Source organism: Panthera leo, chromosome B1 (assembly GCF_018350215.1).
Source record: "Panthera leo isolate Ple1 chromosome B1, P.leo_Ple1_pat1.1, whole genome shotgun sequence".
In the NCBI taxonomy this organism is placed as follows: Eukaryota; Metazoa; Chordata; class Mammalia; order Carnivora; family Felidae; genus Panthera; species Panthera leo.
The window spans coordinates 113,868,396-113,882,249 of NC_056682.1; the positions used below are offsets into that span (position 1 = coordinate 113,868,396).

Here is a 13,854-nt window from a genome sequence, read left to right on the forward strand (position 1 = left end):
TTTATTTAAAAATGGTTTCTCCAGAGCCTGAAAGGGAAATGACATCACTATTTTAAAACATTTGTTGGGGCGCCTGGGTGGCTTAGTTGGTTAAGCATCCAAATTTTGGTTTTGGCTCAGGTCACGATCTCATGGTTCGTGGGATTGAGCCCCACATCGGGCTTTGTGCTGACAGTGCAGAACCTGCTTGAGATTCTCTCCCTCTCTGTCTGCCCCTCCCTGTGCATGCACTCTCTCTCAAAATAAATAAACTTTAAAAATAAAGTAAAAAATAAAAACATTTGTTAATGTTTCTATATCCAGGTAAATGTCATAGAATTTTTCAGGTGACATTAGGTTTCTTATCCTCAGTTCATCCCACCTGTGTCCAACTATTCATAATCATCCATACACATGTACATCCATGTCCCAGTGGGCATGCACATACACACACTTAACAATATTTGATGTACTGTTGTGTTATTCCTACTCCCTGTTTAACATTTGTAACACCTTTTCTAGTATTTAGGCAACATATTCACACTCACATGGCTTAAATGTACTCCCTGAAAGTCTGGGAGAAAATGCTTCAAATACAACAAACTTGAGTTTACAGTATGGATCTCCTTTTTGACTAATTATGGAACAAGTGATTATTATTTTAATTACCTTTTGTGTTATGGTATTTAAACTCATGAAATTCAAGAGTTACTGTTACTGCTAGGTTTTTCCAGATGGAACTAAACCAATCTGTTTCTTAAAAGCACCCAAATTTAGAGCCAGATGTCTTTCTGATCACTGTAGATCTCAATTTGTGATGTGAATTTCTTTAAAATCATATTAGGGTTAAGTGGATATTTGGAAACATGGTTAAATTTAACTGCATAGTTTCTGGGAATGCTTGATAATCTGCTTACATTATATATTTGAATACAGTGGATAAGATCTGAAAAACTTAGCCTCCCACACATGTTTTAGCAAAGTAAAGTTATGGCTGACATAACTAATAGAATATAAATTTAGACTTGAAATATTTTGTGATTACATCTACTTAATTCAATCATGTCTCTACTTAGGGTTCTGTTGGAATGCCTGGAATTCCAGGGGTGAATGGTCAAAAGGTAAGTTCTATAGAATATTTTTGATGATTTTAGGGGGATTCAAATCACAGAATTATTCTAGTCGGTAATGTTAGTAAAAAGTTTACATACTTATAAAAACATGACATATGCTTTTGAAATATGGGGACGTTATGGTGCAAAAGATCAAACTAATTTAATTTCTAATGATACAGTAAATAGAAACTCTTAGAAAATTTTCCATTTTATTTTGATAAGTTTTGTAGGAGATACAACTATGTCTCTCTTATAAATATACATGGAATAGGAAAAACTTTGTGTTTAACATTAATTGTGATAAACAAAATATGCCCAGGTTATTCTTGTCATGACAAAAGTAACATGTATTATTTCCTTCATTAACAAAAGTTATTCTTACAGAAGGAGCCTATTGGAATATTCTGAATCTCGGAGCAAGCTCTTTTTACTGTTAAGAAAAATTAGGATTTAAATAGATTTGCCAAGCTCTGGTAGTACACTTTTATTGTTCTGTTAATAATGAGGGGAAAATAAAATAAGAAAACCCTGCAACTCTACATAGACGTGTGTGTGTGTGTGTGTGTGTGTGTGTGTGTGTGTGTATCTATTCTGCAACATACTTACCGGTTGGACAGAGAGCATCTAGCATCATCTCACAGGTGGGTCTGCTATTCTTTGCTCCCCAACAGTTCTGACTGGCTTTTCAATCTAAAATCTCTACAGAGACCAGGAAAGCCATAATGGCAGCTAACAAAGCCAGTCTACCAGGAGCCAGGGAGCTGGGCTAGGGACTTTCTTGCCTCCCTCAGAGTTTTTGGACTGGCCCTGTGAAATCTTGTGACCCATAAGCTGTGTTCAACAGAGAATTTTAAATCCATGCACTCTGGATTAAATTCTGAAAACATAGTGAGCCCAATGCTTACAGACAGAATAGTCCTATTAGTGACCTTTCCCATTTTGTCCATCTTTTCTTCTCTAATAAGACATTAACAATCACTATTTAAAATCTATCGAGTGGCTAGCAAAAGGCATGAGTCTGCCACGTAGAGGCCACATGAATTTTGGCCAAGTCCTTGAATTCTTTGGCCTCTGTTTCCTCATCTATAAAAGGGAGACAATAACAGTTTCTACCTGTTAGGGTCAATATGAGGATTAAATGGTAAGTAGACATGAAACCCTTATGACAGTGTTTGATTTTATAATTAAACTTTTCCTTCATTTTATTTTAATGAAATTCTGGAAATTTGACTGACCTGTGTCTTAAAAGAGGCTTGCTGCTTCCAGAATTACTCAATTCCTAGTGAAATTAATGTCCTCAACCAAAGCTTATGGTATCCTTTAGTCCACAACCAAGCACTGTGCAGCTATCAGCACTGAACTGCCCAGGTCACTGCTCTATTTTCCACTTAATAAAATGCATGTCTGTTTGCTTCACAAATCCTGGTGAAGAGCAAAGATTAACTTTCTATTTAGAACATTGCAGATCATGGAAGGAAACATAAAAATTTGAAAGTATATTCACTCTCAGATGGATTTTAAAATTATTTAAGTCAAGATAATATTTACAGAGGACAAAATATAGATATAACAGGAATGTTTTTTAAATTGTAAAAAACAAAGCTTGTACACCTAATGTTTTTCTTTCTCTTCTTTGCTTTTCTTTTTTTTTCAACTTTGAGGCAATCATGAAAATTTATAGAAACCTTTAACCTGAAACAAAACAACTTTAAAACTGTCACATATATGTTTATGAAGACCACGTATTCTTTATTTTTGCAGAGGAAATATGCAATTTCCTTAGCAAGAGAAAGGAATGTGACATTTTCTTGTCCTAGTCACCAAGTTTAAATTATATTTCAAGGAAATAGACAGTTAATATTTGCAGTTTTATGTCTTGTTATACATCTTTGTGGCATTTTAAAGTGTTTTCTATAAGACCTAGGGAAGTTAAATAATTTCACACTTTTATTAAGGTATTAGCAAAATGTAGCTTAAGATTGTTTCTTCTTACTCCATGGGATTTAACCTAAAACTTTGCGAATGAAATTTCTGTTAATGCTAGTCATTATCTAATATTTGCTATATCATCTTTAGGAAAATAAAGTGCAAAAACTCTGAGTCCCTTTCATTGAAATAACAGGTCATTGAGACAGTAAAAAAAAAAAAAGCTGGAAATAGAGTAATAATTCTGTACTTAAGCATATGAAATGTGTTTTGGATCTCTATAATTTGTTTTTCTAAGAAAAGAGCTTACAATGATATAATTTTTTAAAGCACCTAAATGTTCTCAAACTGTCTTAAGAAAATATTTTTTCCTACATCACAATTTCACTTTTCCAAAGAAGTACTTTTGTTGCTCAGAAAACAGTTTTCAGATGATTAATGAAGATCTGATTTCTAAGCCATCAGAAATACAACAAATAACAACTATAAAATAGAAAGATTTTTTCCTTATAAAAAAGAAAGAAAAGTAAACTGTTTTAAGAATATATTTTGTTTGTTTTCCATCCATTCAGATTGACAAAACTGGTGATTGGCTTTGGCCAATAAACTTGGTAGTGAGTTTTTTTTTTTTACACTATTTTCCTTCAAATATTGGCACTGTAACTGCTAATCTAAATATTTCCTATTTTTGTAATGTCTTCCAGTTATTCAGATTGTATTAGGAGAAAGGACTTACATAAGCAGGAACATGGCATTAAACCCTAATCTAGCTCTTTCTGGCATCACAATCCACAAAGGGCTCCCAAGTATCCTTCTGTGAAATGTGTGGTAGGAAACAGTGTGGACTCTGCAGTCAGAGAGAGAATGCTTCAGATCCTCATCCTCATTTGGACAAGTTACATAATGTTTTTAAGGCTTGGGTGTAAAATGTAAACACAGACCTTGCAGTATTAACCAGATGATGTCCCTAAAGTGAACGCGATGTTATAGATGCTCAGTACATGTTATCAAGTATCTATAGTAGCAGTAGCAGTAGTAGGAGTAGGATTGTGCTATAAGAATTTCAGCAAATGAGTCCTAGGTTTATCCTCCAGCAGGGAGCAGAAGCCAGCTGAATCATGATAGGAAGAATATGAATATGCAAACAGACCCAGGAAGGTAAAATCTTTCTCTGTCCCCCGGCTCTCTCTCCACTCACCTGCCCAGGAGCGCTGTCCTGGCAGCAGGATGCCCTGTGCGTTCACCTCATGTGCAGCCTTTGAAAGACCCTTTTCCTGTCGGGGCTCAAGGCAGTTTCATTTGTAAAATGAGAGCTGTACTAATTTGTTTCTAAGTCTCTAAGAGATAAAGTCACCCGTGTCTCATTTCCAATTCAACCAGCTTCTAGCATTCTCTGTTCCCAATTCTGCAAGCTGTTGTTTCCATAATTTAGATTTGTTGCCAGCAGCCAAAGTAGTTGGGGCACAGTTAATACAAAGTCTCACCTAAAAACATGAAATGTTATCCTCTTCTTCTCAGCTAATCGTATTGGACACAAAAATTTTGTAATTCTCAAGAATAGATCTTGTTGGTTAAAGGTATAATTAACATTTTGTTTGTGGTCCAATATTCATTATCCCTGTCTCTCTGTCTCTGTCTCTCTCTCATACATACACACACCCACATGTATATATGAAGACATGTATATCTGAACATTTCCAAATTAAACCCTACTCCTCAGATATACTGGAGAAGTGGGAGATTTTAAAAATAATTTGGTAGTAGAACTGTCTTTTAAACTGAAGAATCCTTTGACAAAATAAATTGCTGTCTATAATTTTTGTATATGTGTGTGTGTGTATCAGAACTTTTTAAATCTCAGCTTTTATTAGGTGTTATTATCACCCCATATTTTTTACCCTTTCCATATTTTCACATTAATTGGCACTCATAAAAACAAATCATCATAATGACAGTTTACTTGCATAACAATCAGTGCCCAGCACTGTGCAAATGCCATCAAAGAGATCTAGGGACAAAGACAAAGTACTTTAAAAGTCTAATTGGTGCAGTTAACACCCTTGTCTGTTTGTTACTATGAAAATAATGATAAAGATTTTCAGGATTAAAAACCAATGGTTTTGTTTAAGCAAGCTAGAATTTTTCTCAGGCCCCACATTCCTAGAGATTGTCTCCAAAACAAAAGACAAACATCAGAAGATCTTGTTCACGTATTTTTCAAATATTTTCTAGAATTTATTATTTTTGAAACTTCAAAACATAATATAAATAAAAAATGATGTTAGTGTATCATCTATGAATCTATCTCAGATAGCTATGTGATTTTTAAGGAACATTAAATTTTAATTAGTTTATAGTTATGGTATTTAGAGTTCCTTTTCATCTCTTATCCATGGGTCTCAGTTCTTCACTGACATTAATCCTCACAGCATACTTCTAATGGCATTTTTATTGTAAGTATATTTAGAGAGCAGATAAATTGAAGCTCTCAGACTTCCAAAGGTCAAGTCATTTATTCAAGTCTATTAAGTGGGCTATTCAATGAACTCAGTATTTTTTATTCTTGATTCACTTACTTTAACAACTAAATACACTCTTCTTTGGCTGCCTTGGATCTAACATTAAATAGTCTGAATTAAATTCCTGAAGAATTTGAATATATTATGTTCTGTTTGTTTTCTGGTTGGTTAGCTTAAGATTTTTCTATCACAGAATTTACTCAGTTATCCATTATCCAATACAGTTGTGAAGATATTCAGAGTAAATGAAATAAGTGATTTCTGATTCCAGATTAATGAATAATTCAGGGAAAGTATCTTACAGCAATTCAATCATGTTGCAGGTTAAAGTTGAGACAAATTATTTTTATTAATTTTTCTATTTCCTACAGTTAGCAATTATGTACCTTAGAATTCTAAGAACGCATCACTTTTTTCTCTAGTAATTATAACAATAGGATGCATCCTTTCTTCTTAAAGAAATACCATCATTTTCCTATTACAGGACATCCCAAGTAGTCAAATCACTTCATCCCTGAATGTGATTCGTACATTCTCAGGCATTTTTATATATAAGCTTACTCTTAAAGAGACTTTTCATTCAATTTTACTTGTTAAGTGGAACAAACAGTGTTTCTATTCTTTATGTAATTAACTTTGAGTTCCTTTAAAGAGGAGTGATAAGTTAGTTATAAGAGGTAGTTTAATGTTGACTTGAAATAAATCAAGTGTAGTAAAGATTTTTTAAAACTACTTTCCCCCTGACTTCTTTTCGGCATGTTACTTTAGAATTTGATAATAATTATCATTCTACTAAATTCTGTTATTCCACTAAAATATTGGGAGAGGGGAGGAACAAAACATGAGGGATGGGATTCCTAGGAAAAGGGGTGTAAGAGAAGGCAAGCTGCTCACAGGCTGTTGCAAAACAAACAATAAGGCAAACGTGTTTGAATTATGATATCATCAAGTCCACTTATTTTCCATTTTAATTGAAAAGAGTATGTTTTGTAGAAAGGATCACAAAAATGCTGATTTACTAGATCTGATTCACTTGCATACATAATCTGGGAAAGCTTTTTTTTTTTTTTTAACTTCCCATAAATGTATCCACAGATTCACTTGCTGATTTTTTCAATCATCCGTTCAGCCCTTACTCCTAAGTGCCAGGCACCATCTGAGCACTGACATTAAAGCTGTCTCTGCCATCATGGAATTTGCAGCCTAACTGGGGATGGGGACATTGAATGAACAGTTATACTAAAAAACGGTTACATTGCAGTATGAATGTGGCATAGTAGCATAGGGCAGCCCAGCCTAGTGCAGAGGGCCAACTAATGCTTCTCTGAATAGGTAAGTGACTATAAGCGAGACCTAACAGGTGAGTGGTATTTGGCAAGGGGAGAGAAACTACCTCTATGGTGCAGTACTTACAAATTAAATTGCAGACCACCTTGGTCTTAGAATTTGGTTTCTAAAACACTGTATGATCAACTACTGTGGGGCTTTTGTGTTCATCATGGTCTACCTTCTCTCCAAGCTTATGACCTTTAAAATATTAAATCAATGTAAGCCACAAAGCCTGTTCTTGTATCATAAGCTCTGACCTCTAAATGATACTCTGGATTTTGGAAACTTGTATTAAGAATAAGGCTGCAATGAAATAACGTATTGTGACAATCCTAACAGGTTAGCATCTACCCAATTCCATCTATTTGATACAAGCCCACATTGTCAAATGGATAGTAACCATTTTCCAACTGTGAGATAGCATCAGTGGGATTAATTTATGAGAAATCGAATTTCTTTCAGGATTCCCTTCTCTGCCTTCTCGCCTAATGCAGACAACACAAGCGTGCAGTTTATAATAAATACTAACATGTATTCAGCATTTACTGTCAGGCACTGTCCCTGGTGTTGTGTGCAGAATAGCTCACTTATTCCTCATAACAATACTATGAAGGGAGAACTAGCATTATCTCCTCTTTATTAATGAGGAAATGGGAGCGCAGAAAGGATAAATATTTTGTCCAGAGTTACCGAGGTGTTTGTGATGGAGTTCAGCATCAAAACCAGACAGTCTGATCTGACTGCACAAGACTCTGGTTCCACCATTGACAATGAGGATCTTAAATTCAGAATATCTCAGCTCTGCCATTCAGTATTTGTATGACCTTGGGCAAGTTACCTACCTTCTCTGAACCTTAGTGTCTTCGTTTATCAAATGAAGATTATAATATTTACCTCAAAATTTAATCAGAAAAAAAGTAATAAATGTAACTTTTTAAAATATGTTAAATATTTTTAAATAAAATATTAAATAAGGATAGACTATGTTCCTCTCTGTTTTAGGGGCATTAATAACTCCATGACTCAGAAGTCTCCTGGTTGTATAAGCAAATGTTAGTAAGAACTATTATTTCTTTCTACGACTCTTCAAAGGTCTTTAGAATTTTTCCAGTTGGACATAACCACTTAACATTTCTATTAATAATTAGACACATTCTCTTCCCAAGAAAAAAAGGGAATTTATCACTCAAACTATACATAGATCATTAAGAACTATGCTTTAGGAAAGAAGAAATTAGCTGGGTTTTAAAACCTTAAAAAATGGATATATTATTGAAGGCACATTATGTTGCAAGTCCTAGAATACTTAACAGAACTACTTATGAAAAATAAAGGTGTTTCTTGGTCAGAGAACTTGAAAGTCTGGCACTGATGAGGGATTCAGCTTTGCTTTGCTCTGGCAACTAAACCTTATCACTGAGAATCCAGATTCTTTCCTGTCTTCGCCCCGGCCTCCTGGCTGCGGCCTTCACCCTAGCGCCTGCTCTCCCCTTGGTTGCTGGGTGGCTGCTAGTCACGCCTGGGGATTCATTCTTTCCTACCAACATGCAGAGCGTGAATGAGTGTTTTCCCCCAAACATCCCACAAAACTTCGGAGTTTCTCTGTAAGTGGGCACACAGAGGTCATGGCCTCTCCCTCCTTCCCTGCCTATGAAAATGCCAGACGCTGATTAGCTACTACCACTGCGATTTCTTTTCTAGCCGTCCCAGTTCCACGGGAAGTTGCAAGAATTGTCACTAATTGTCTAAGGTAGAAGACATTTGTGTTAACACAAGGAAGCGGAACAGCTATACTATATCTGATTTATCCCAGTGCTAAGAAACTCTTCCACTTCACACAGCCCCCTTTATCCTATTTTGATTATTTCTTCCCCAAACAGAAGACTTTGTTCTTAATCTTTTTTTCCCTGTGAAAGTACACACGGTGAATAATTTTATATATATATGGAAAAGACAACCCTATGTGGCACCGTGCTCTCTGGCTGGTGTTTGCTCATTTTGGTACCTTTTATAAGTTATTTCAAAATGAAATGCTGGATAGTGTTTCCTTTAGACCCAGGCAAGCAGTGATTCTCATCTTGCCTGTTCTGTTCTTCCTGTGTGACCCTCCCCACAGTGTGAGGAGTCCACAGGGCCAAGGAGGCATGCCTACTCAAAGCCCAATCTCCCCACTTCTGAATCCTGTCCCAGGCACCTAACGACCCAGGAATTCCTGCCCCAACTGTCCTGATTCTACTTTCAATGCCTGTATTGGTCTCTTCTCCAGGTCCATATTCCCATGAGTAACCACAAACTGGCGTGTGCACACCTGAACCTGTGTGACCTTGGAGCAGCTATCGATAGGGAGCTGTGGGCAAAGCTTGCAGGCTATGATATTCACACACAACCCCCCAGGCCCTTGGTGGTGAATAATAGGACTAGGGTTAAGAAGAGAAGGGAGGATATTAGCCCTGTGGGGTCATCCATGTGTACTTCTGCTCAAACCTGACCTTCAAATCTTAAGGGTGTGCTCAAGGCACATGATTTTCATTTATGTAAATTTCACCCAAAATAACACAACTTAGCTGTTTTCTGTGAGCACTAAATTCTTAGCTATCTCTTTGCATCCGAATTTCTTTGTTCAAATTGTATTTTGTACATTTATGTCTACATTAGCAGTACAAAAAGTAAAAAGTCACTAGCAGACTTATTTCTGAAATAGTCCATACCATAATATTATCGATACAATTGCCATGTTTACTTATTTTACAGTTTTAGACATTTGTATTTATTTATTTTTTTAATAAAGTTTATTTACTTATTTTTAGAGAGAGGGAGAGAGAGAGAGAGAGAGAGAGAGAGAACACAAACAGAGGAGGGGCAGAGAGAGAGAGGGAGAGAGAGAATCCCAAGCAGGCTCCACGCTGTCAGCACAGAGCCCGACGTGGGGCTCCATCCCCAGAACCCTGAGATCATGACCTGAGCTGAAATCAAGAGTCAGATGCTTAATGGACTAAGCCACCTAGGTGCCCCATAGACATCTGTACTGGTTTTAAAAAGCATAATGAATGTTTGGTTACTAGGTTTAGTTTAGTTATGACTTTAATCACTTTAAGACCCATTTCAGGAAATTTTCTGAAATAGAATGTTTTTATTAAGCTGCTAGCTGATAGACCTGTCAACTTTCTACTCATTAGTATTCGTATTACCAATGTGGGCAAGAGAGATTCTAATTTTAGGAAGTGATTTTGCTGATTTAATAAACAAGACAGAGCCCTCTACAGGACACATAACCAAACCCACCCAGGTTTTCTGGGTGTTCTTTGACCAAGTTACAAAGCTTCCTCTGCCTTTAGGCAAGAAGGAGGAAAAGAATTAGAGATTGAGCATGCAAGCAGAAGCCTTTTAGAAACTTCTAAATCATTTTACATTAGAGAGAGTGAAGCTGAATGCACAGGGTGGTCTAGGAAGGAGGAAAGGAAGGAGGAAGGTGAGATGGAAAGGGGAGATGAAGAAGCCAGCCAGATGAGGAAAACCACCTGCTCTGTGATGTGACACCTTCCCAGGAACATGAGATATTCAATCCTGAACACACAAAAGGCCTGCGGAGAGTAGGGTTCTGGAGGAAACTGGTGAAGAAACTGACTAAATCCATCTGAACTGGTCTGGGGCAAAACAGAGATGAACCCCAGCAGAAGGGTCACGGGGAGCATATCACGACTTCCTTCACCTGTGAAATCGGGCCTGGAGCCAAGTTTAATCAGGCGTCTGAGGAATAAGGAATCACCAGGTGACATCTGTAGTCCAACAACAACAACAACAAATAATAATAATAATAATATGTGGGTATCATGAGTTCAAGAAAATTTTCTAAGTAAATGAGGTACCTCGTTTACCTGAGGTAAATGACCACACATACAAGCTCTGAAAGAATCTCGTGGGAACTTTGGACGACATGATAATTCATGGAACCAGCACTGCACCAGCTACTGCTCACCCTCCATTTGAGGCACAGGGGTGCATGAAGGAGCAGATAGAAGAATATATGGAAATACATAGAAGGGCCAGTCTCTGTACCCACAGGCAGAACTGTGGCAGCCTTTGGTGCTCTAGGCACCTTTCCTCTGACAGAGTACTGGAAGAGCTCAGGAGCATGAGCCCCTTGGAAGCCATGAAAGTTCTGCTCATTCAAGGCATCCTGCCCCTCACAGGACTCCTTCCCCCAATGCACCCCACCCTTCACTTACCCCAAGCTGTTCCTTTGCTCTTCAGTTCTGATGTTTCAGACTAACCTATGTGACTGGAGAGGTCACTGTTGGGTTAACATCTCTCCCATCTTTTTCCTGGGTCCCCTTCTCTTTTCCCACCATTGCCTGCCTTGCTGTAGCTGAGACAAAGAGCCATCTCTTGCCACCATGCTTGCAGGTTTTTCCAGTTTCCTAGAAGAGAAGTCTTGCTGTCTCACTCTCTCCCCAGGCCTATAAGCTGCACATCTTAATGTGGGCTTAATGTGTTTGCTTCTCCTGTATTCATTCCTTTCTCCAACATATATGTACTGAACAATTATTATGTTTAAGGTACCATTTCCAGGCAGTGTAGAAAGAGGAATGAACAAAATAGAGCAAGTCCATATTTTAGGGTGGTGAGGGGGTGGGGCGAGAAATAGGGTCACCAAATAGTATACAGGATGCCCAGTTAAATTTGACTTTCAGGTAAACAACCCCTAATTTCTAATATGACTATGTCCCGTTCAGTGTTTGGAATATGTGTAACTTGAAAATTGTGGTGATTATCTGAAACTGAAATTTGAGTAGACGTCCTGTATTTTCTTTCTGAAACGCGGCATTCCTAGTAGGGGAGACAGATTTGAAACCGAACGAGTATACCTGGTGTGATAATTACTGCAACAAAGAGAATAAAGTCAGACAGTGGGCCTAGGAAGCGGTGGTGCCATGGTGTTGAGGTATCCAGGCAACCCCTGTGATGGGAGACATTTGAGCCGAGGCTGAAGGAGGTGACAGGTGTACAGACTGACACATGACTTTTCTAGAACATTAAAAACATTTAAAGATCGGGGCTAGAATTTTATGCTATAGTATCATGCTGTAAAATGCTACATTTCTATAAATTTCAAAATCTGTAGGTCATTTTGTATCCACCTTCGCCCAAGTTGGTGTTAATACTCATTTGTCATTAGGAAACTAGAGTAGAAAACTAAACTAGAGTAAACTAGAGAGAAAAAATAGGAGTGGAGAGGGGCGCCTGGGTGGCTCAGTCGGGTAAGCGTCTGGCTTCAGCTCAGGTCATGATCTCGCAGTTTGTGAGTTTGAGCCCCACGTCGGGCTCTGTGCTGACAGCTCAGAGCCTGCAGCCTGCTTCAGATTCTGTGTCTCCCTCTCTCTCTGCCCCTCCCCTGCTCATGCTCTGTCTCAAAAATAAATAAAAACATTTTTAAAAAATTAAAAAAAAAATAGGAGTGGAGAGCAGAAACCCCATTTTCTTGACTTTTCCCCAAACGGTTATATCTAAATTTATTTATTTTGAAAGAAAGAGAGAGAGCACAAGCAGGGGAGGGCAGAGAGACTGAGAGACAGAACCCAAAGCTACTCCGCACCATCAGTGCAGAGCCCGATGTGGGGCTCAAACTCCTGAACCATGACATCATGACCTGAGCTGAGATCAAGAATTGGACACTTAATGGACCGCTCCACCCAGGCACCCCTTCCCCAAACAGTTGTATCTAAAAGTCCCTGTTGGGTGTCTCACTACTTTCAAAGAATCCTCCTCTACCGAGTGATATGTACCCAATTGCTGCCAAAGCCATTGAGACCCTGAAGCCTTATATAAGGGACAGCCACTTCGCACCATGACTGCCTGCAGAAGGGGACTAAATGTCTGTTCTGCTCACTCCTCAAGCCTTTGAGATCTCTCTGTGCACTGTGACAGTCAAGAAAAAAGGTCCAGTACACTTCAGTGTTTCATATGGGTTATCAGTGACCATTAGTCTTTATTTTACTGCCTGTGCACACCAACACACCAACCTCAGAAGTAGGAGAAAGGCCTTAAGACTGATGCTATGTTCGCAGCATAAGGAGAGTCAGTGATATTATATCACTGTGACTGTTGTATGCTGACAGATCGTAGCTACACTTATGTGAGCATAGCATGACCTATAGAGAAGTTGAATGACTATGTTGTACATCTGAAACTAATATGATGTTGTGTGTTGACTGTACTCAAATAAAAAAGTTAAAAAATAAATGAAAAAAATAAACCTAAGGAAGAGCTAAACATCCCAGAAAAAAAAAAAAAAAAAAGACCAATGCCATGTTCTGATCAGAATAATTCTTTCCACCCATTACTGGTCCACATTCCTTGTAGTTATTTTCCTCTTCTGTTTGGATGAATTCTTTTTGAAAATGCAGTACTTAAACAAAATCAGTTTTGACAAGTGAATGTAAAATTATATTATGCTGAAAATTTTAAGCTACAGCTCATTGTAAATTCCCATTGCCAGAATAGAAAACAATTGCCATCAGGTAAGCAATATTATCACTAAATGACCTACTTCCCTTTAACACTCAGTTTCATAAGACAACTGCATTCCTTTCTTTCAGTATTCTTTCGAGTTGACCCTGATTAGCAGCACCTGAAATAATCGTAGGAGTCTTGAGTGATGTCTTACATTAGGGTTATAAAGAGCATTGGTTTGAGAGAGAGAGAGAGAAGGGAAGGAAAGAGGAAAGGAAGAAAAAGTAGCAAGCCAGCTTTCATAAAAGTTTTATAAAACTTTCATAAAAGTTGAAACCAACTTTTAGCTCAAATACACATGTTGTCATTTGGGAGTAATACATTGGGAATAGCTTTAGAATTTAAAATATAATAGAGAAAACTTTATCATTCTACCTGAAGTTTAGATGTTAGCTTCTGGTTTTTGTTATTACTCTTTTTGGAATGTCCTTCAGTATTTGTGAAATGCATTCAGAAATAGAGAGATACAAGGGTGC

The 13,854-nt window shown here is 37.5% G+C and overlaps 1 protein-coding gene across 2 annotated transcripts in view; it reads left to right on the top strand.

Annotated features, from left to right (window-relative positions):
• Positions 1-13,854, top strand: part of COL25A1 (collagen type XXV alpha 1 chain) — a 460,318-nt gene that overhangs the window by 373,540 nt on the left and 72,924 nt on the right. For both annotated transcript variants that reach the window (XM_042933945.1, XM_042933946.1), the window contains exon 12: positions 1,056-1,100. In XM_042933945.1, coding sequence (XP_042789879.1) covers positions 1,056-1,100 — 45 coding nt within the window. The remainder of the gene's footprint in view (positions 1-1,055; positions 1,101-13,854) is intronic.